This window comes from Fundulus heteroclitus, chromosome 16 (assembly GCF_011125445.2).
Source record: "Fundulus heteroclitus isolate FHET01 chromosome 16, MU-UCD_Fhet_4.1, whole genome shotgun sequence".
Lineage (NCBI taxonomy): Eukaryota > Metazoa > Chordata > Actinopteri > Cyprinodontiformes > Fundulidae > Fundulus > Fundulus heteroclitus.
The window spans coordinates 4,415,490-4,438,565 of NC_046376.1; the positions used below are offsets into that span (position 1 = coordinate 4,415,490).

The following is a 23,076-nucleotide window of genomic DNA, read 5'->3' on the forward strand; positions in this document are numbered from 1 at the left end:
AATTTTACCAAACAGAATGAAACAACTACTCTCCATTGATAAAACATTATATATTCTACATTGAAAATAAGTATAACATTAAAGTGCATGCATATAGGTTTAAAGTAGGTTTCATGTTAACATATTTAACTGTAAAGCAGACTTGAGTTGAATTTGATTGAGAAACTGGTGGGAGTTTAAGATTGGGGTGATGGCAAGGAGTCCTTCCCACCTCAAAGACTTGGAGCTTCTAAAATCATCCAAATACAAGTGGAGTATGCTGGATAGCAACTTTAAGAAGGGTTTGATTGATGCAATGCAGATAAAGGTTTTTTTCCCCATTAAAAGAAGCCTAAATATATTTTTTTATAGAATTAAAATATTTTAACTTACATTTTACGTTGCTTTATTGTTTTCAGCCAGAGTGAAAACGAGACAAACTGTGGTTTACATTTTTATTTTACATCCAAATCTGGGTGTATGAATGTTTTCGTTTGTTTAAGTTTGTTTCTGTTCATACTGCCTGCTATGTTTGCCCAAATTTAAGTAATTGAGGAGAAGCACAATTTCAACTTGTTTTGAAAGCTTTGAGTGAATCATTTGTCCATTTACTTGTAAAAGGATGGTGTTTACCCATTAAAAATAAATGTCTCCTGGGAGCAGATCCCATGTGATGCCTGTATAGCTCCACCAGGGGGCAGCACTCAGTGGAACAGTGTGGAAACCATTAGAAGAAGAACAGGAAGCTGCAAACCCGCCATGTGAATTAGAGAGTTGTTTATATTTATAATGAATTAATGACTGAAGTTTTTGGCAAATATTACAGATCGATATTAAAGACGTTAGTAGAAACCCAGCCCAGGTAGGATGCGTGTTGTTACCCGCGCTGGCGTCACGTTAGACACCGGGGCGAATCTTAAATGGTAAGCTAACACCGGCTGGTTCGGGTTTTGGTGAAGAAGGAGTCCGAAAATGGAGGAAATGGTTGTGGAATTGGACTCTGGGGAACCGTCCGGACCCGGCTCAGATCGGCGGGTCGCCGATGCGTGGGAATCGGTCATAGCAGCTTTGGTGAGTGGAGCCGAACCCGGGGGAGGAGCCGCGAAACGCAAGAGCTACGAGCTTTTCCAGAACTCCATTCAAATATCAAACGATTTAAGGTTCTCCTCCCCAAAGGGAGAGATTATTACAGGTTAGACACCAAGTTGACTATTTACCGCGTCAAACGAGGCGTTCGGCTTAATTCGGCTCATATTAAATCGATCGTGTCTGCTTTCATAATTAATTAATGAGAGGTTGGAGAGGCGGCACGTCAATAGAAGATCACTGATAACTTCAAAGTAAACTAGAGGAGATAATTTAATTTCAGCAATTCAGTTCAAAAAGTGCAATTTTATACTACACACAGTGATCAGTTCTATTATTTATGTTAATTTGAATGTTTATGGCAGATCAAGACAAAATCCTGTTTCTCAGAATTAGAATATCAGCAAATAAGACATTTTTATGGCCTATAGAACCAGAAGAACTGCAGACTTTGCAGTTGTCCAGGAAAGATAGGAAGCTGATGCTAAAGACGCTGGATGAGCAGCATCCTGTTTTTAAGCATTTTGATGGAAAGTTTAGTGGAAGGAAAAAGTGTGAACAAAAATCCATAAGCATCAGGTGTGTGGACTGCAGCTGGAATCAGTGCATTAAGAGGTCCAGTTGCCACAGTCAGTGATGATTTCAGCTGCAATGTCGTGGTGGTTCTGGTCCATAAGGTTTTATAAAGCCAGTGCAGACGTTTGAAATATTTAAAGCTCTTTCTGCTTCCTTCTGCTAAGGAGCTTTAAGGAGAGATTGATTTTTTTTTTCTAGCTGGACCTGGTACGGGCCCACAGAGCCAAAGGTACCAATACCTGCTTTAATCACCATGCCATGCGGAAAATTAGAATATTACATAATCACACTGCTGGACCGGCCAGCAAACCATCCCAACCAGAACCTCATAGTGTATGTATATATATATATATATATATATATATATATATATATATATATATATATATATATATATATATATATATATATATATATATATATATATATATATATATGGATTATTAGTGGGAGGCCGATGGGAGACACCAGAACCAACAATGCAGAGAACCTGAAGGACCAACCTGAGCTTCCTGAACACCTCAGCAGAACCGCAGGCTGAACTCATCCATGCCGTTTTCTCCATTTAAATTATTCTCTATTGGTCTGAAGTAATATTTTAATAATTTTCCAAGAAACTGAATTTTTAAACCCATCAGAAATAAAGGTTTGAAATAAACCAGCCTGTGTGAGACTCATCCACAGGAGTTTCTCTGTTTGAACTGAAGAAGTGAAATAAACCACCCCGTCCACACGAGGGCGCTCTTTGTAAACCAAATGAAAAGTCTGGAGAGTTCCTGTTTCAGTCATGTACAATAAGTACATTCTGAGTAATAGAAAATCTATATTTATGAACGAATGGTATAAAAAAGGAATCTGGCTTTTTCTCATTTCATGGAAAACAAAAGTAACTTGTTACTTCTTCAGGAATTTAGTGAAAAGTATCAAATCCATTGTACTAAGAGTAAATATAATCAGATCTTAAAAGCATTCCCTTTACCTTTTCAGGCTATGGTTAGACAAGGTATAATATTTTCTGATATTTCTCCAAAACTCAAACAATTCTTTATAGATGTTAATTTTTTCAGCACTCGATGTAACAATAAATTATTGAGGAGTTATTTGTCATATTTCTTCTCTCCCAGCCCTATAAAGAGAGAGTATATTCTCAAAGATTTCTGTATAGAAGCAAAAAAGATGATCAGAACTAAATTATTTTCTCTCCTAAAGTGAAAGAAATTCAATTTAAAATTATGAACAGATTTGACCCTACTAACGAAAAATAACATTTTGACACTGGAAACTGTTTCTTAGACTTAGACAACTTTATTTGTCATTTTGTATGCACAGAATGACATTTTGTTTGCATACAGCTTGGAAAATCACGGTAAATTGCAATAAATTACAGTACTGGAGAACCTCTTGTGAGGTTGAAAGTGAAAGTCTGTGACATCTTTTATTTATTGCACTGTAGTCCAAAGCTTTTGATTTTCTGATGTGGATCCAGTCTAAAGGGATTAAGTTACCTGACCTTACCCTAAGAGAAGTTTTAATTGATATAGTTACGGAAATTGGGGGTAATGAATTTGGTGTTAGTATTTTAATTTTATTAGCTAAAAATGATTTACACAAATGCTGTTTCTTCAAATGTAAACCATTTATATTCCAATGGAAAAATGAGACAAAATCTTATGCAAAGTCTTTAGAATTTGTGAGGACTAAAAGTGCAAGTAATTTTCTTTCCTTTTTAAGTAAATTCACTTTTCTTGCTTAATGCCCTGTTAATGAACTATGCCTAATATAATGATGCCCCTTTTATTATTGTTCCTTCTTTTTTTAAATCTTTTGTTAGTCTTCTACATTACGATACTCTTTATACACTTTCTGTGAATGCTTTTATGCAGTTCTGTATTAGTACCTTATGTAATGTATAATAGTTAAATAAAGTTTTTTGGGGGGGCAAAAACACAACTTTGTGGAGCAATTTTATTTAGGCATGTTGGCGGGCAGCTAAAAGGTCCATAATAAGATCCTTTCCAGTCATTCCTGAGCTTAAATATTAACGTTTCTGTTTAGAAATACATATTTGTTTCAGCCAGGATCAGCTGTTCTTCTTCAGACCACATTAACCAGCCATCCGATGGTTCTGATGGAGTTCTGTCTCTTTGGGCCGAGCCGCAGGTTTCTCCGGGATGCTCGCTGCCAGAGCAGGACCTCTTGGACTCCCTGGCGCTGCTCTGCTCCCACGGTTTGGGTCGGCTGCTCGGCGTCTGGCTGCTGGAGACCCTGCAGGTCCGCCTGTCGTCCTCCGTGGTCCCGGAGTTCTGGTCCGGACTGAGGCAGCCGGAGAACGAGCTGGAGGAGCGGGACAGGGCCGGCGTCCTGCTCGCCGCCTTCAGGACCCTGCTGGACCGCCTGGAACCGTTCCTAAGCAAGTAGAACGGACGGTGCCGGTGTAGGTACCAGATTGACTCGGGCTGCCAGATTGGCTCGGGTCCTGCGCCTTCTGATGACGTCACTATACATTGTTGGTTTAACGTTTGCTCAATTGCGCAAAATATTGTAATTGGTCTGGACAACTTACTAAAGTAATTATAGCGGGGTGTAGGTTTTATTCGAGAGCGGGATTGCGGCTTGTAAACGGACAATTTTACGAAGAAATTCTCCATGGTCCCTGCGCCTCCCGATGACGTCACATTATGGCAACACCACTCAAACAAACTACATAGAGCCCGCGGTCTGCATTTGTAACAAATCAATTTTATTAAGTTAATTTAGCGGTTTCTTTTTTCTCAAAAGCTTGAACAAATATTCAAGCCATTTTACAAATAAATAAAAATAAAAAAAACAAATATTTGACAATTGGCTCAATGTTTGGAAGAATATTGTTAACAAAAATGGAAGGGCTAGCCAGACTAATTTATCCAGCATATATCTTAAATGTACCAAATACCACAATAAAAAAATAATCAAATTCATCACAATTTCATCTGGAATAATAAAAAAACATGTGATCAGAAAGAACAACATCAGTACAAAAAGGAGGAATGAACGTTATTGATTTTACAGTGATGAATGCCGTGATAAAATTAAATGTGGCTGCTGACTTTTATTAAAAATGAAATGAGTTTATGGTTTAGTTTCCCTTCACAACTTAAAAAAAAAATTTGGAGGAATTAAATTTCTCTAAGGTTGTAACTTCTTTGATCCTGCAAAATTACCGATTAAATTGTCAGACTACCACACAAGTATTCCAAAATGATGTTAAAAGTTTTCATGCCTCGACTAATTTACAGGAAAATAACCGTAAATTAACAAAATAAAATTTATTTGTAACAAATGGAGACCGCGGGCACATAATCTAGTTTGTTTGAGTTGAGTTGCCATACATAGACGTCATCGGGTAGCACCCGAGTCAATCTGGTACCGACACCGGCAGAAACGTTCCGACCCAGTCCAGGTTTCTCTGCGTTTAGCTGCAAGTATCAACTCCGCTCCCTCACAGGTGGACTGGAGAAGCTGGGGCTGTGGCAGGAAGCGGGCCGCGGCGGCCTGAACGGACCGGGCCCCCGGGCCCTCCAGGACCGGGCCTTCACCACCATCAGGGCCCTGCTGCTCTTCTCGCCGCCTGCCGTCCTGCAGGAGCGAGTGCTGGAGTTCTACAGCAGGACCTTCTCCGTCTACATGAACCGGGAGGGGGGAGAGGACGGATCCGAGGCGCCGGAGGGCCCGGACGGAGCCGCCTGCCCCGGCTGTGCGGTCCCGGCGCCGCGGTGCTGGTGTCAGGAGGCCCTGGAGCAGCTGCAGGACCTCAGCCTCATCCTGTGAGCCGACCGGACCCCGCGTGCACTGCAAAAACAGAACTAAAAATAAGTCATTTTTTCTTGAAATTAGTGTATTTGTACTTTATTTGAGCAGGTAAATAAGATCATTTGCCAATGGAATAAGATTTTTGCACTTAAAACAGGAACAATTCATCTCCATCTACTTATTTCAAGTGCATTATATCTAATTATCTTATTTTAGGGGTAAAAATACTCATTCCATTGGCAGATAATCTAATTTACCTGCTCAAATCAGGGACAAATACACTAATTTCAAGGAAATTTACCTATTTTTAGTTCTGTTTTTGCAATGTGAAATGTTGTATTTGGTCGCCGCCGGTGTTTGACGGGTCGGTTCTGTTGTGTCTGCAGGGCCCGGCTGCAGCTGCTGGAGTGGGTCAGCTCCGAGGCCGTCACCTCCATCCTGCACCGGCTGATCGAGCAGCGCATGGAGCAGCACTGCCGGGGCGAGTACGAGCGCTCCTTCCTGCTGGAGTTCCAGGAGGTGAGTCGGCCCGAACGCTTCGCGGCTCTCCTCCCGGGTCTCCGGTTCTGAACCTGTGTGTGTCTCTGTGGTCGGATCAGTGGCTGGAGCTGGTTCTGGGGTGGCTGGGGAAAGTGTTCGCCAGCGAGGGGGACGGAGACGCCGCGCCGCCGCCGGCGGCTCCCAGCGCGCCCGGCGTCCACGGCAGCAAACCCGCCGGCTCGGTTCTGAAGCAGTGGAGGTGCCACATGCACCAGTTCTTCTGCAGGATCTACGTCAACATGAGGATCGAGGAGCTCTTCAGCATCATCAGGGGTGAGCAAAGGTCCGAACGGACCACCGCTGGGATGAGTTCTGATGCTGGATGCCAGATCCAATCGTTTGGACCTGCTGCATCACCAGTTTGATGAGATGATGAGAGAACAAGCTCTCCAGAACCTTGCAGTCAGGGTTTGGACCTCAGCGCCGAGTCTGCGTTGGTAAAGGTTCTGAACCTGGTTTGGCTGGATCTCAGAGCTGCTGCTTCCTCATATCCTGATGGTTCTGGTTCTGCTTAAGATCTCAGTTTGCAAACCAGGTCCATCTTGTGACTTTGTGAATTAAAGTTGAGAACGTGGGGAACCACAAGGCTCTATTTATTCAGCGTCTACACAAACAGTTTCTATGCTGATGATAACTTTATATTGACACATTATTTAAGACGTTACGTTACGGTCACAGTGAGTTGATGGGGTTCTAAACTTCCCCCGGCGTAACGTAAAAGAGACACAAGTCACTGCTTTTGGTCCCAAAAATGGCTTCAGAATCAGCTTCAACGAGTGGCTCAGCAGCTACGTTTACATGGACAAAAGTAATTAAAAATGCGTCATGTAAACAAGCCAATCTGAATATGATGATCAGAATCAAATTATTATACGAATGAGAGGGGGTGGTTTATGATTGATAATCTGATCAACGTTCTTATAACCACTAATCAGGCTCAAGTTATTCTGAATGTGGTAAACTGACCCGACTGTGCATGTGAGCCCGACGTAAACGTGACGTATTTCCACATTGGTGAGTGCATGAAATGCATTGTTAAGTAAAACTGTCTGTGGTCCCCATACAACCTTTCTATTGAAAATATTAAAGAGCTAAAATTTTTTATTTATTTAGTAAATAGAAGCTGGTCTAAGTCCATCCTGGACGCTCAGAGGACAAACAAACTCGTATAAAACGGCTTTGTTTACTATTTGTGTTGTTTAGCAAAGATGGAAGTACTTCTTCTTCTGTGGTTTCTTTAGAGTAATTTAATAGCTGCACATGTCAGAGTGGTTCTATTCTGAATAAAGCCAGGCGCATAAACGCGCACATTATGATCGCATTAATTGTGTTTTTTGTGCATGTAAACAAACCTAATGACCTATTAGCTTTGTTTATGTTCATAACGAGGCTTTCTGAGAAAGAAAGTATTGTTATGGACTTAGACCTGATTTATAACACGTACATTAAACCGCTGACTAAATTAGCTTCTACTAAAATCATCGGCAGAATAGAGTTTCCTTTTAAATCAGTTGACGGACAAAACTGCTGCAGTCTTTTATTTACAGCCGTTTTTATCTCTGAAACGCCGTTTAGACAAGACGCTGTAAGGAAGCCTCGACCAGGCAGCTCACCCAGAATGCTGCTGGTTTTCCATTCAATTGTATTTATATAGCACCAATTAACAACTCATGTCGTCTCAAGGCATTTTAAAAAGTCAGACTCCATCAGATCCTCCAGGTTGGTGAGAAAGTTTCCTCTCTAAGGAAACCCAGCAGGTTGCATCAAGTCTCTCCAAGCAGCATTCACTCCTCCTGAAAGAGCGTAGAGCCACAGTGGACAGTCGTCTGCATTGTTGATGGCTTTGCAGCAATCCCTCATACTGAGCATGCATGAAGCGACAGTGGAGAGGAAAACTCCCCTTTAACAGGGAGGAGAACCTCCAGCAGAACCAGAACCAGGCTCAGTGTGAACGCTCATCTGCCTCCACCCACTGGGGCTTAGAGAAGACAGAGCAGAGACACAGAAAGCTCAGAAGCTCACGTTGACCCAGGAGTACTTTCTATGTTAGAGAAGACAGAGCAGAGACACAGAAAGCTCAGAAGCTCACATTGACCCAGGAGTACTTTCTATGTTAGATGGTAATAGAGGATGATCTGTCTCCCCTGATGATGTCACAGCTAACAGAACCAGACCAGGTGTACCTTCTATGAAGTGAAAAATGACAGAACAAAAAGTTGAAATAACAACAAACAATGCAGATTGGAGAGCAGTAGGAGAACTCAGCAGAGAGAGAGAAATAGACCCTGATGTCCTCCAGCAGCCTAAGCCTATAGCAGCATAACTATAGAGGTAGCTCAGGGTAACATGAGCCACTCTGACTAGAAGCTTTGTCACAAAGGAAAGTTTTAGGATTATTCTTAAAAGTAGACGGGGTGTCTGCCTCACGGACCAAAACCTCCCTGTTTACCTCAGCTTTCCCATGAAGGTTAAAGGTTCCTGTATCAGGTCGTTTTTCTAAAGTTTTAGCTCATTTTAAATTTGTGTTCTAACATTTCTTTTAATGGCAGTTAAGTGTAATAGTTCTTTTAATGGATTCCGCTGCATAGGAACGGTTCTGCACCCGTAAGCTGCCCTCGCCTTGCCGCCTCGGTCACATGACCTTGGATGAGAGGACAGAGATGTATGGATGGATTTATTTTTTTATTATATTCTTTCTTCCAGATTTCCCAGAGTCCAAACCTGCCATTGAGGACCTGAAGTTTTGTCTGGAGCGGACCAACCAGCGCCAGCAGCTCCTCTCTTCACTCAAATCGGCCTTTGAAAGCCGCCTGCTGCACCCAGGTCAGTTTCAACCACGGCAGCGTGGAGATTCAGGGTTTTACCTGCAGACCCAGCAGGAGTCTGTCGGCTGGAGTTAGAAACAAAACAGCACAGAGGGAGACGTGGCTAAATTTGTCGTTATTCAACAGTTTTTCAAACCGAAGTCAGACCTGGAGGCTCTAGAGCAGGGGTGTCAAACATACGGCCCGCGGGCCGGATCCGGGCCGCCGAACAATTTAGTCCGGCCCTGTGGCTAAATGCATTATCATTATTTTAAAAAAAATTATTTTTTCCCCCCAGTGTCCTGTCTGGCAATGTGGCAATAAGATGCCACAAAGAGCTCATCAGATTTGACTTTCACAAGTGGACAAGATAAAAGGAAGAGAATGATAAAAAAACAATTATTGAAAAAAAACATGTACTTCGTTTAATTGAAAATATGCAGTTCCTATATTGTCCACGAGGGGCGCTGTGTTTTAATTAGCAGATTAAGCTTCAGGTGTGGAAAAATTCAAATCATTTCTTAATTTTTATCTGTTTGATGTATTTTGTCATGCAGGACAGTGTTTTAAAGTTCCAAAAAATGTGAATAAATGTTTTTCAACATTGTATAATCACTGTGATCAGTTCTTATGCATAATGCACAAGTAAATGTTTAACTGAGTAAAAGTATTGTTGAAATTGCACATACATTTCTTAAAAACGCTGAGGTTATTCATAATATATTGTGTAAAAGTGAAATTAACTTAATATAAAAATCAACAACAAGTCCACACTTATTAGTTCTATTTAATCTTGCAATGAGTTTACTCGTGTGGCCCTCTTGAGATCAGATTAAGCTGAATGCGGCCCCTAAACCAAAATGAGTTTGACACCCCTGCTCTAGAGCTTCATGAAGAGGTTTCCCTGAAAGCTTCAGCTCTCCACGTCTGTCCCTCCTTCAGGTGTTCACACGTCCGACATCCTCACGGTTTACATCTCGGCCATCAAAGCCCTGAGGGAGCTGGACCCGTCCATGGTGATCCTGCAGGTGGCCTGCCAGCCCATCAGGAAGTACCTGCGGTGAGTCCGGCTTCAAACCCGATAAAATTTTTATTCCAAGGCATTTAGACAATTTAGGGTAAATTCAACAAGTAGAAGAAGAAGCTTTTATTGGTGTATACAAATACAGCCAGATTCCATTTGGCAGCATCTCTTATCTTACAATTTTAGTAATCAATATTAAAGTTATGTATATAAATTACCGGTATTAAAAGCAGGTTGTTATTGGTTGCTACTGTTTTCTGCTCTGATTGTCGGCTTCAGTCTGGATCCACCAGAACCGGTAATTTACAGCCGCCAACAGCTTTATGACTAAACGGAGACGTTCACTGCAAAAAAGGAACTAAGAGTAGGTAAAATTGTCTTGAAATTAGTGTATTTGTCCTTGATTTGAGCAGGAAAATAAGATTATGTGCCAATGGAATATGATTTTTGACACCTAAAATAAGAGAAATAGAGAAACTGTATGGGGCTAAAATAGTAGCTTTAACATTTGTAAATGTGTGAGAAGATTTGAGTGTCTGTACAACAATCTGCAAATGTGTAAAACTACTTGTGTGTAATCCGTTTTGCAAATGTGTAAAAAATCCACAAATCTGTATTCAGATCTGCAAATGTGTACTGAGATTTGCAAATGTGTAGATCAATCTGTAAGCACACACAGAGACACTTGTGTCTGAAGTGTTTTTGCTTCAAGACCCAGAAATACAGACAAATCATTGGTTACAAGTCAAGCGGTTTTTTCGGTTGGCTCTCTTTACACACGTGATTTTTGCTACTGTTCTGCCGCGTGAGATGCACAAATGCGTGGAAGGATTTGTATGCGTATCTTTTCGATTTGTGTCCCCTTGCGCAGACTCACAGGCTCAAAGGCTCACATACTGCCCTGAGCGCAGGCTCACAGGCTCACAGGCTGCCTCTTCCGGCTGTGGGAGGTCACGTGACTTTCAAGGATTTTACCAAAGCGTTTTGCTTCCAGACGGCTGATAAGGCAACTTGTTATAACTATATAACTTTCTCCCTTTAACGGCAAAGGTTTCTTGTTTTAATGAGAGACTTATCTTGCTAAAACCAGATAATTGTCTCATCATAACAACGCAACATACCCCGGCATCAACTCGCGGGATATTTGAGTGTCATGGAGAAGAGAGACGGAGGGGCGCCTTTTATTTCTTTTTAAAAAGTCGTCATTTGTCGGAGGAATGTATTTCTGCACTGAGGAGTGACAAGGTAAGTCGTGCATATACAGCAAGTCCTCTACTTGAAATTTTATCAATTCGGCAGTTATTTATATTTAACAACTATGCTATGGAAACACAAGTTGCAGCCCTGTAGTACAGTCTCTGGCTCTGTTTACACGGTGAAAAGAGGTTTGCGTTGCCTTTGTACTCTCCATTTACACACTACAAGGTTTAACTGTTGCTTAGGGGGACTTTCAGCTATAGCTGTGGGTTTATTTACAACAGTTTGCAGCCGAAACAGTCCTCCGCGGTGCCAGCCGCTGTTTTCTTCTTCTGGGCAATTTGACCCGGAGCTTCAAAAACAGATTGATCTACACATTTGCGAATCTGAATACAGGTTTGTGGATTTTTTACACATTTGCGAATCTCAGTACACATTTGCAGATCTGAATACAGATTTGTGGATTTTTTACACATTTGCAAAACGGATGACACACAAGTAGTTTTACACATTTGCAGATTGTTGTACAGACACTCAAATCTTCTCACACATTTACAAATCCCACTGCACACGCACAAATCGAGATACAGACACACAACTCTCCACACACATTTGCAAATGTTAAAGCTACTATTTTAGCCCCATAAAACTGCACTTCAAAAAAGCTAATGATGAGTTGTTCCTATTTTAAGTGCAAAAATCTTATTCCATAGGCAGATAACATTATTTACCTGCTGAAATCAAGGAGAAATTCACTCGTTTCAAGACAATTTGACTTACTTTTAGTTCCTTTTTTGCAGTGTAAAGGGGGGGTGAGGGCACTGGATTGTTTCACTATTTAGTAACTGATTTAGATTTTCCTGCATTAACTTGTACCACAGCTGAACTGTTTCTGTTCATTGCAGCTATTTTAGCCGTTCTTAACAAATATTCACACTTTTTCTGAGGTTTTTAATCCTATAAATACCAGTTTTAGTTTAAAAAAACAAATTCTCAATAAAATACATTTTCTATGAAGTCATGTTAGCCGTCGCATTTATTTAAAGGGAAAGTCCGGTCAACAAGGAAAAATCAGGGTATCATTAGCTATAACTAAAACTAATACGTTTGTGGTTATTTAATGAACTTATCTTTAATCAATAAGAAAATAAAAACATAAATTGTCGTCTGAATCACTGTGTATGGGGGCTGACATTACTGCCCATATTTGGGCAGTAAGGGGCGTTTGACATCACATCCTGGGGCGTGGAAAAGCGGAAGCGGCGACAGCATTTCTCTCCGCTTTCCATGCAAAGTCAATAGGAGCCGTTCTACATAGCTGCAATCATCAATAATTTTTTAGGATTTCCAGAGGACTTCACCGCTGACATTCCCACGAGCAATTGCTAAAGGAACAATGCCCACGTACATGGCCATCGGATGTTCCAACACAACTGGTAAAAGTGGAAAAAGCATTGCTTATTTCAACTTCCCGATTCATGAGCCACCGGGCTCGGTGCTGGATTGCCAACTTGAAGAGAACGGATTTGCCATCTAACTTCTGGCCAGAGAGAAAACACGTCATATGCAGCGACCATTTTGAAGAAGAATGTTTTGAACATGACATGAGAGCGAGGATTTTCGGTAAGTTATTTTTTATTTTAGAATTTTTTATTTAGAATTTGCGGGGATGGTCACCGAGCAGAGGGGCGGAGGGATACCACATGTGATGTGGTATCCCTCCGCCCCAGCATGTGCTGGAACGCTCTTATATTTTAATATTTATACAATAATGACCACCTGCCCTACTTAGAGGGCAAATATATAACTTAAGTCACTTCAGCGATCTCTCCTCCGCTGTGTGTGTGTGTGGTTGTGTGCGCTCCGCTGCAGCGCCAGCAAAGCCGTGCTGCGGCGGAGCGCGCACACACACACACACACACACACACACACACGCGTGTATACATATATACTGTAGGACCCGACTGAGTTTGCACTGGAAATAGGTACGCTGGATTCTGTCAAAAGTCCGGTTTCTGTCAAGAAACTCTTCTAAAAAAATCCATATCGCTATCAGATGATGATAGCTCCACGGAACTCTCATCACTGTCACTAAGTACTTCATCACTCTCTGCTTCGTACAGAGCACCAGTCGTCACCATGTTGGAAAATAGTGCGCCGTGACGAACAGAGCGTTGAAACTTGCTCAACTGCGGGTCCGCCGAGTGACGACAAAAAATGGGAGGTGACAGTAATATTCTTGACCAAGATGGATTCCTCCACATAAACATGATTAAATGAAAATTATTCATAATTAAAAAAACGTATAATTTTTTGCACAGTATGTAGTAGTTTTATATTTAAAGTACTTTCAGCAGTTTGAATTCTGATTCTGACCGGACTTCTCCTTTAAACAAATTAGTAGTTTTACAGGCAGCACATGGTAAAAAAAATACTGTGATAAAAGTTTCCTTAAATATTGCAGTTTGAATTTTCACAGATTGCTCCTTTTAGTTTAAAACATGAATTAAATTATGGGAAAAAATGTTAAATTCACTCCGAACTTTATCCCATTTGCATTTAAACAACTAAAGTTATCTAAACGTCCCTGCAGGGTTAGATCTAAGAAGTTCCTCCAAAGTTCTGGTTTTATTTACCTGAACCCGTAGAACCGCCTGACGGCTCCTCAAAGTTCAGGACCGACTTTTCATGGTCAAACTGCAGCTGAATCTCATTTAAGGCCCTGAGAATTTGGTCGTTTATTCCCAAAGGCTCAGGCTGATGGTCGCTGTTTAAAGAACCACCTGCAACAACAGGCGCCCTGCAGAACAAAGAGCAGAAAACGTTTCCTAGTCCGGTCTGTGGTTCTGTCTTTATGTGTTTGCTTATTTTTATTGACCAAACGTGTTGGTTTTTAAATCCAGACACAAAAAAAAACTCATGTTAAAACTTCAGGCAGAGATCAGGGTCATCAAAGGCATCAAAACTAAAAACTCCCACCGCTTTTCGGCCCTTAAACGCATCAAACAGGAAATGCTTTGATGTACTGCAAAAAGGGAACTAAAAGTAAGTAAAATTTTCTTGAAATTGTTGTATTTTTCCTTTATTTGAGCAGCTAAATAAGACTATTTGTCAATGGGATGAGTATATTCACCCCTAAACTAAGATAATTAGATATCCTGCACTTGAAATAAGAAGATGGAGATTAATTTTCCCTATTTTAAGTGCAAAACTCTTATTCCATTGGCAAATAGTCTTATTTAGCTGCTCAAATCAAGGAAAAATACAAAACTTTCAAGAACATTTTACTTACTTTTAGTTCCCTTTTTGCAGTGTGCGCCTTTATCTCGATAGAAATCCCCTGGTCTGCGGCTCGTTTTGCAGTTTTTTCCGTCTCCGGTCATCAGACATGGAGGGATCCGGCTGGTGAGCGGCGGTGAATCTGAAGCCGGCCGGTTTTGTCCTTTCAGGACGCGGGAGGACACGGTGAGGCAGATCGTGGCCGGGCTGACGGGAGACGCTGAAGCCTGCAACGACCTGGCCTCCGAGCTCTCCAGAGGAGACCCTGTGACGCTGGAGATGCAGGACAGCGACGACGAGGGCAACGACCCCGAGGACTGGACCCCGGACCCGACCGACGCCGTGCCCGGTCAGTGAACGCCTCGTTTCCCCCGAAACCCGCAGAGCCGTTCCGGGCGGCCTTCTCTAACCGCACGCCGTGTCTCCTCAGATAAACTGGGCTCCAAGCGGCGCTCGTCCGACATCATCAGCCTGCTGGTCAGCATCTACGGCAGCAAGGACATCTTCATCGACGAGTACAGGGGCGTGCTGGCCGAACGGCTGCTGCACCAGCTCAACTACAACACGGCCAGGTGGGGCCCGGCAGAACCGCCCGGCAGAACCGCCCCGCCGCTGAGCCCCGCCCCCGCCTGCAGCTTCCTCTCTCACCTCTGCACGCTTTTTCCTTCCAGGGAGATCCGGAACGTGGAGCTGCTGAAGCTGCGCTTCGGAGAGTCTCACATGCATTACTGCGAGGTCATGCTGAAGGTACGGTTCCCCCGAGTCGCCGCCGCCGCCGCCGCTGGTTTCAGCGCGCCTCTGTGAACGTGTCTGCGCCGCCTCCGCAGGACATGGCCGACTCCCGCAGGATCAACAGCCACATCCGGGAGGAGGAGTCGAAGCTGAGCGAGGAGGAGCAGCCGCCGCTCGCCCTGTCCGCCATCATCCTGTCGTCTGAGTTCTGGCCCACGCTGAAGGAGGAGAAGCTGGAGCTCCCCGCCGTGGTCTGCCAGGCCATGGAGGCGTACACGCGCCGCTACGAGAAGCTCAAGGTGCCCTGCTCCCTCACTTTCACACAGTTTGTCCAGTTTTTTACCTGGTTTGTACATCACAGCCTGAAAGTGAAAGTCTGTGCGTGACGCTTCCTGACGCTTCCTGCAGGCCATGAGGACGCTGAGCTGGAAGCCTCACCTGGGCTCCGTCACGCTGGACGTGGAGCTGGAGGACCGCACCCTCACCAACCTCACGGTGTCGCCCATCCAAGCCGCCATCATCCTGCATTTCCAGGAGAAAAGTACGCGCTCTGGTTTGGGCCTCAGGTTCCCACTTCGCGTGAAGCGAATCATGACTCGGCAGGAAAACCACACTGCAAAAACAGAACTAAAAATAAGTCAAATTTCCTTGAAATTAGTGTATTTGTCCCTGATTTGAGCAGGTAAATTAGATTATCTGCCAATGGAAAGAGTATTTTTACCCTTAAAATAAGATAATTAGATATAATGCACTTGAAATAAGGTGATGGAGATGAGTTGTTCCTATTTTAAGTGCAAAAATCTTATTCCATTGGCAAATGATCTTATTTACCTGCTCAAATAAAGTACAAATACACTCATTTCAAGAAAAAATTACTTATTTTTAGTTCTGTTTTTGCAGTGCAAAAGCTGAAGAGAAACGGCTTCAGGTCACAAACCTTCAGCAGGACCAAAGAAAAAATCACAGCGGCGCAAAATCTGCTTTATTTGATAAAGAAAGATTATGTTCAAGTTAAAAATGGGAACAGTTTAGCTGCCGTAGTAGAGATGATCATCTCAGGTTGGACAACTATTAGTCCACAAATCGGCCTTTTGTGAAAGACGTTGTTAAAACAGGAACTAGAAGTAACATTTTATTGAGATTAGTGTATTTCTCCTTTATTTGGGCATCTAAATAAGATGATCTGCTAATGGAATGAGTATTTTGACCCCTAAAATAATAAGATAATTAGATAAAATACACTTTAAACAACATGATTGAGATGAGTTATTCCTATTTTAAGTGTAAAAAAAAATCTTATTCCAGTTACAGATAAACTTATTTACCTGCTCACATCAAGGATAAATACACTTATTTAAAAAGAGTTTTGCTTACTTTTAGTTGACTTTTGGCAGTGAGAGACAAATGAAGGCCTGGTTAAGGTTTGCTGCCAGGAAAACAGGTCAGAAGAGACCAAAACGGCACTTTTCTGAAAAGTGGGCAAACACGGTGGTGGCAGCATCATGATGCGGGGCGGCTCTTCATCATCAGGGATCCAGAACCGTTCTGGAGGAGAACCCGTTAGAGGCTGCAGAACACCTGAGACTGGGACAGAGGTTCACCTCCCAGCAGGTTCACCACCCTAAACACAGCCAGATGCATTATGGGATGGCTTAAAGCGTATTCGTCTGTTGGAATGGCCTAGTCAAAGCTCAGACCGAACTTCAACATAGAATCGGTGTTCACACTGCAAAAATAAAACTCTAAATAAGAAATTATTTCTTGAAATGAGAGAATCTTTCCTTAATTTGAGCAGGTAAATAAGATTATTTGCCAATGGAATAAGATTTTTGAATCTGTTTTGAGGAACAACTCATCTCCATTATCTTATTTCAAGTGAAGTATATCTAATTATCTTATTTTAGGGGTAAAAATACTAATTCCATTGGCAAATAATCTTATTTACCTGCTCAAATCAAGGACAAATACATTCATTTCAAGAAATCTTTTCTTATTTCTAGTTCTCTTTTTGCAGTGCATACGTTCTCCGTTCAGCCCGGCGGAGCAGGTAGAAGATGGTTCTGCAGAGAATTCAATTCAATTTTATTTATATAGCGCCAATTCATGAAACATGTCATCTCAAGGCACTTTACAAAGTCAAATCAGTCAGATTATACAGATTGGTCAAAAATGTCCTATATAAGGAAACCAGTTGATTGCATTAAAGTCCTGACAAGCAGCATTCACTCCTGGGGGACCGTAGAGCCACAGGAAGAATCGTCTGCATTGTCCATGGCTTTGCTGCAATCCCTCATCAACGGCCATTTAGACAACTTAATTAATTCTAGGGTTCCCACGGGTCCTTGAAATCCTTGAAAGTTTGTGAATCTGAAAAAATTAATAGACCCCTTGCAACCACGTGACTCCGTTACCCAGAACCCCTTGCGTGGCGGCCATATTGGTTGGCACGCCATTTGACGAAATGACGAGTTCTCCAGGTATTTTTCTTCTTTAGATAACGTATCACAAGATCGTTTTAAGAGTAAGTTGATGGTTGATGGTATCAGATTGCCAGATCCACACAGCAAAAGCCTGAAGGGACGGAGCGAGTCTGTGAAATGCTGGCCAAGGGTTTCATACGGCGACACAGCTGCTTTATAAACACGGCAGGCCAGTACGGACAAGAGAGCACGAAAGCCCCTGAAACCACTGGACGGCTACAATTATTTTATATCAGGAAAAAGGCTCCAGCAACGCCCGCGACGCCATGAGGGATTAAGCGGGTCAGAAAATGGATGGATGGATGTTCAGACATGTTTGTGTAACAGCACAAAGCAGAGGAAGACCCGCCCGGTAGGTTAAAAAAACATCACTCACTACGGATTATTTTGGTGTTTTTGTCTTGTTAAAATGGGTGGGGGTGTCGGCGACATTGCAGCGTAAACACAGAAGTACTAGCGCCCGTGAACGGGCGGAGGGGAGGTGGCGATCGTTACACTGGCCGGAGAGCCGCCGCTGTCTGGAGCAGCAGGAAGCGGCTCCGCCGCCGGAGAGCCGCCGCTGTCTGCTGCCTCCGCCGCCGGAGAGCCGCCGCTGTCTCCGCCGCTTCTCCGGCCTGTGTAGCGATCGTTACACGGGCCGGAGAGCCGCCGCTGTCTGAAGCAGCAACAGCTACACGGGCCGGAGAAGCCGCTGTTGCTGCTACATACAGCGGCGGAGGGGAGGTAGCGATAGCTACCTCCCCTCCGCCGCTATTTAAGTAGAACAATGACTAGAGCAGAATTAAGTTGTATTTACCGGAGATGAAGTGTAGACTGCAAATTCTGTTGTAGTATGATGGCTCCCCCAGTCCATTGGGAGTGTCTGCCTGCGCTCTTTTCATTGAAAATATCCAATTCTTTCTTCTTTCCTCATCCTTTGGTAAACGACAGAAACGTACATCCAACGATTTGGAATGCCTCTGTGTGCAACCGGGAGCGCAACAAGTCGTAGGCATTGTTTAGATCCCATAAATAAACGAACTAAAAGTACGCTGTAAATCACCCGTTTTCTCATGTAGTAGACGGGCTGTCAGGCTAGCCTGCCCACCAAGATGGAGGCGCGCACCCCCGATCACGTGACTGTGACGTCAGATGCAAGGGGTCTACAAGGTCCTTGAAAGTTCTTGAGAACAGCCAAAAAAACACCTTGTCCTTGAAAGTCCTTGAATTTTTTTGTGGGGTTGAAAGTTCACACGGATGACGACTCATGTGTCATTATTTTACTACCACACGATATTTTAAAATTATGTTGATTCCGCAGACTTTTAATTTGCAAAAGTACGTTTGCTCTTCTTCGTTAGTTGGTAGGCTACGGTTTAGGCCTACGTGCGTCCAACATTCACGCAGTGTTGCCAACTCAGCGACTTTGTTGCTATATTTAACAACTTTTCAGAGTCAAAGTTAAAAACTAGCTTAATCAAAGATGAAAGTAAGTGAAACAAATTGATATAATTCTGAACATCTCAATGCTGCACTTTTTTCCATAACCTATTCAGCGGTCACAGTAGGTAAATGCCGCCACGTATGGTCCTTGAATTTGAGGAAATTGGTCCTGGAAAGTCCTTGAAAGGTCCTTGAATTTGATGTTCACCAAGGTGTGGGAACCCTGTAATTCACTCAGAGGGGCTGAAAACAAACACGCTTTTCTGAGGCTAATGCATCATATTTCCTTCCCATTCACGGTTTTGCACAACCTTGTGTTGATCTGGCCCATAAAATACAAAAAAGCTGAAACAATCTTTGTCGTCTTCACATCTTCACACATAAGCAGAGCTTTCCTACTTACTGCAGATGTCCCTATGCTCCTCCTGCTCTTCCTGCTGCTCCTTAATCTGCCGGCTCTGTCCTCTAAGGCTCGTGGACCCTGGAGGAGCTGAGCGTGAAGCTGGGCGCCCCCAAGGAGCTGGTGCACAGGAAGCTGGCTGTGTGGCAGCAGCACGGCGTGCTGAGGGAGGAGGCGGCCGGCCGCTACTCGGTGCTGGAGACGGGCTCGTCCCGGGAGAAGGTGGACAGAGGCGTGATGCTGATCGACAGCGACGAGGAGAGGGACTCCAACACCACCACCCAGTCTGAGCAGAGGGAGGAGAAGCTGCAGGTCGGCACGCCTTTCTTCCTCTTCCTCTTCTTCTTCGTCTCTGCAGAACGTCTGAGATGTTGTTTAACCGGACTGCTGATCATAAATGTTCAGCTGTAGGAGGGTGAACAGCCTCGTTCCTGGTGAAATTAGGAAACTTGGAGCTATTTTAATGTTTATAATCAGCTGAAAGTCTGAAGGATGAATGTTTGAGCCACCTGATCATAAACTGACCAGTCAGCAGATTTCTGCATCTAAGAGTTTAAGATTTATGTAGAATCATCACCCAGAGAACCAATATCTGTTCACTACTGGATAAACCATCAACTAATTAAACAGAAAAACTCAAATGCAGGAACAAACATTTAAAATACTATCCCACCCGACTGAAGATCTGACATTAAGTCAGTAAAAGAAAAAAGGTTTTACACCCTAATTTTTATTCTTAGCTGCTGCATTAATCTGAAAAACAGGAGAAAATCACGATGAGCCTTGATTCATCACCACAGCAGAAGATTTTTAGAGTTATTTTGTATAAAACTGTTGAAAATGTGAATGTATAATTCCAATAAACAATCTAAAAATATACGGAACACAAATAAAAGGGGGCCAATAACAGAACCCTGTGGAACTCCTCGCTTAACAGATACTGAAGATGATTTAAAGTTTGAATTTTGCCACAGAAAAGATGTAAACTAATCCAAAGTTGCAGCAGATTCTACCCAACAATGTAGTGTAATGATCTGTGGCGTCTCTGCGTTTGGAGCCTGGTACCACCAGGTGTCGCTGTGGAGCTCTATGTTCACAATCAGCGGGACAGGATCGTATTGTAAAAAAAATAAAAAATCTGATTCCCTTACCAATAAAATTCTGTTATAAACATTTGTGTCTATATATCTAAGTCTGCCAGAAAACTGAAAAGCTCAGAGTTAAATCCTCTTGAGGCGCCTTGATATCAGGGCCGGTCCACCAACGTTTGTTTAATTAACAAACATTTTAAATCACAGTGAGCATGACCAACACGCTCTCAGTAGACATAGTGGATCACAAATCCTACGGTTCTAAACTCAGATTATTCATCAAAATACTGGAAATACAAACGTTACGTATACGTTCTGCTGGAAAGCGTGCGAGTACAAGGAAAATGCAAAGTGCTTTACAAGATTAAAACATTGGAAAATAAAAACAGTAAAAGCAAGTAAAAAAAAAACAGTTGGAATAAAATGTAGGAAAGTATAATCAAAACACTGGAAAATTTAAACTACAAGTAAATATTAATCTAGTGTTGGTTGTCCTTTTGGCTCATTGAAGGGTTTCTGTTCAATAAATGAACAATATTAGTGAGCCTTTATTTATAATTTTATGTATTAAAACTACATTTATCTTATATAAAATGGATTTTCTAGTGTGTTGGTTTATGCTAGTTAGTTGGTGTTGAGTTATTGTTCCCCGCTTAACTTATCATGCCAGAGACGCCACTGGTCTCCTTAGAGAGTCTAGTGTTGGTTCTACTTAAATCGGACTGAAATTGGAAATTAAAGTCCTAAAGACTCAATGTTATGTCTGGTTATAGAACTACTGATAAATAAAGGGATACTTTTTTCTAAAAAAAAAAAAAATTCTTTGGTACCAAGAGGTTCATAGCTGAGGTCTGAAAATTTCAACAATCTGTCCTGTAGGCAGAATATTACCTCATTACTGACATAATTTCCACATTCAACCTGTTGTAAACCTTTAATCAGCTGAATATAAGATGGGCTCACAGTTTGACACCATCGTCAATCAAGTTGCAAATAATCATGAATTATATCGAAGACCTCTGAATTTTTACATAGAAAAAGATTCTTCACATTAAGAGGGACGTCATGTAATGTAACGGTCATTTAGACACCTTAACTAAACATAACTGTCTTATGCTTCTCAAACTAATAAATAATAAGTAAAATGTTCTTGAAATGACTCTGATTTTAGCTTATAAATAAGATTATCTGCCAATGGAATCAGTATTTTAACCCCTAAAATGAGATAATTAGATAAACTGCACAATAAGATGGAGATGAGTTGTTCCTATTTTAAGTGCAAAAATATTATCCCATTGGCAGATAATCTTATTTACCTACTCAAATCAAGGACAAATGCACTAATTCTAAGGAAATTTTACTTACTTTTAATTCCCCTTTTGCAGCTTAGGAGCTAACTTATCTGAAATGAGATATTTTGACTAGACCTAAAGTTCAGCAAAGATGTTTGTAAGGAACCTGGAGAAAAGCAGTTATTGCAGGTAAAAGGTAAAATCTGAAGAAGGTTATTTAGATCTTTAGTAACTCAAACCTTCATTAAAGGAAGTTGTATCTTTCCCATTTTACATGGAAACCTTTCATAGAAGCAGACCAGGACAGGTTTCAGTACATTTTCCTTCAAAGCTGCCAGGCAACGTCTCTCCAGCAACGCTTCAATTAAGAGATTTCCTTTTAAAATTGTCAAGTTTACAAATGCATATTTTTTCCCTTGATTGGTGATCAGCAAATGAGACGTTGACAAGTTAAACTGTAATAAAAATCTGATAAACTTCCAGTGAACTTAAAATTACACAGAGCAAAGGAAAACCGTGGGACAAATATTGAGTGAGGCACTTTAAAAATGCAGAGGAACGGATCTGTGTAAAAAAAAAAATTAAAAAAAAAGGGGAATAAAATGTAAAATGAGTCCAGCTGCTCCCCGCAGACTAACACGGGTTTGTTCCCCCAGCTGTTCTGGGCCTACATCCAGGCCATGCTCACCAACCTGGACAGCATGACGCTGGAGCGCATCCACTCCATGCTGCGCCTGTTTGTCGCCACGGGGCCCGTCGTCACGGAGATGGACATCAACGAGCTGGATGCCTTCCTGCAGAGGAAAGTCCGGGAGCACCAGCTGATCGTGTCCACGGGCATCTACAGGCTGCCCAAAACCAACTGAGGGAGGAGGAGGAGGAGGAGGAGACGGTGCGTTCAGGTGGACCGGGAAATTACAGGACTGAAAGGACTGCAGACTGTAAAAGTGGTGGAAGTCAGGAAGAAGAAAATGCTTAGATGAGAAGTTTCCGTTCTGAAACCGTTTTCTTATTTTCCCACTGTGCCTTGAAGGCAGCAGGAAATTAAAATGTGATCTACGTTATAAAGCAGTTTGTCATTAAATAACTCGTTCATCTGACATGTTGTCCCTCTCTGGCTGCTGAAGTTTGAAACTTTTAACGCCGTTTTATGGCCGAGAAGTTTGAGGATGTGGTTGATCAAGTGTCGAGTCCCGCCTTTTTATTTCCTTCCTGCTTTCAGTGACCGTCGAATACGTTTGTCGTCCTAAAAAGCTGCTTAAAGGAACAATAAGTAACAATAAATGACACCTAGTGGTTAAAGGTGGAACAACACACAGCCTGCCGTTTCTAAACGGTCCGTTGCTGCTGTGAAACTCCACTGAATGTTTATTTCCACAGATCAG

The 23,076-nt window shown here is 42.3% G+C and overlaps 1 protein-coding gene across 1 annotated transcript; it reads left to right on the plus strand.

Moving 5' to 3' along the window:
• Positions 1 to 687: 687 nt before the first annotated feature.
• Positions 688 to 22,791, plus strand: anapc2 (anaphase promoting complex subunit 2). The gene is made up of 14 exons (XM_036148741.1): positions 688 to 1,050; positions 3,802 to 4,051; positions 5,126 to 5,444; positions 5,817 to 5,949; positions 6,030 to 6,243; positions 8,674 to 8,793; positions 9,717 to 9,834; positions 14,445 to 14,623; positions 14,705 to 14,846; positions 14,946 to 15,021; positions 15,102 to 15,305; positions 15,415 to 15,547; positions 19,379 to 19,620; positions 22,348 to 22,791. Exons 1-14 carry the CDS (start codon positions 952 to 954, stop codon positions 22,555 to 22,557), a joined length of 2,439 nt encoding a protein of 812 aa, XP_036004634.1. The 5' UTR covers positions 688 to 951; the 3' UTR covers positions 22,558 to 22,791.
• The last annotated feature ends 285 nt before the right edge of the window (positions 22,792 to 23,076 follow it).

Excerpts from the sequence above, each read along its gene's own strand:
- anapc2 (XM_036148741.1), top strand. The coding sequence starts at position 952 with ATGGAGGAAATGGTTGTGGAATTGGACTCTGGGGAACCGTCCGGACCC. Across the intron at positions 5,445-5,816 it reads CAGGACCTCAGCCTCATCCT|GGCCCGGCTGCAGCTGCTGG; the intron begins GTGAGCCGACCG and ends TTGTGTCTGCAG. Across the intron at positions 14,847-14,945 it reads CTCAACTACAACACGGCCAG|GGAGATCCGGAACGTGGAGC; the intron begins GTGGGGCCCGGC and ends TTTTCCTTCCAG.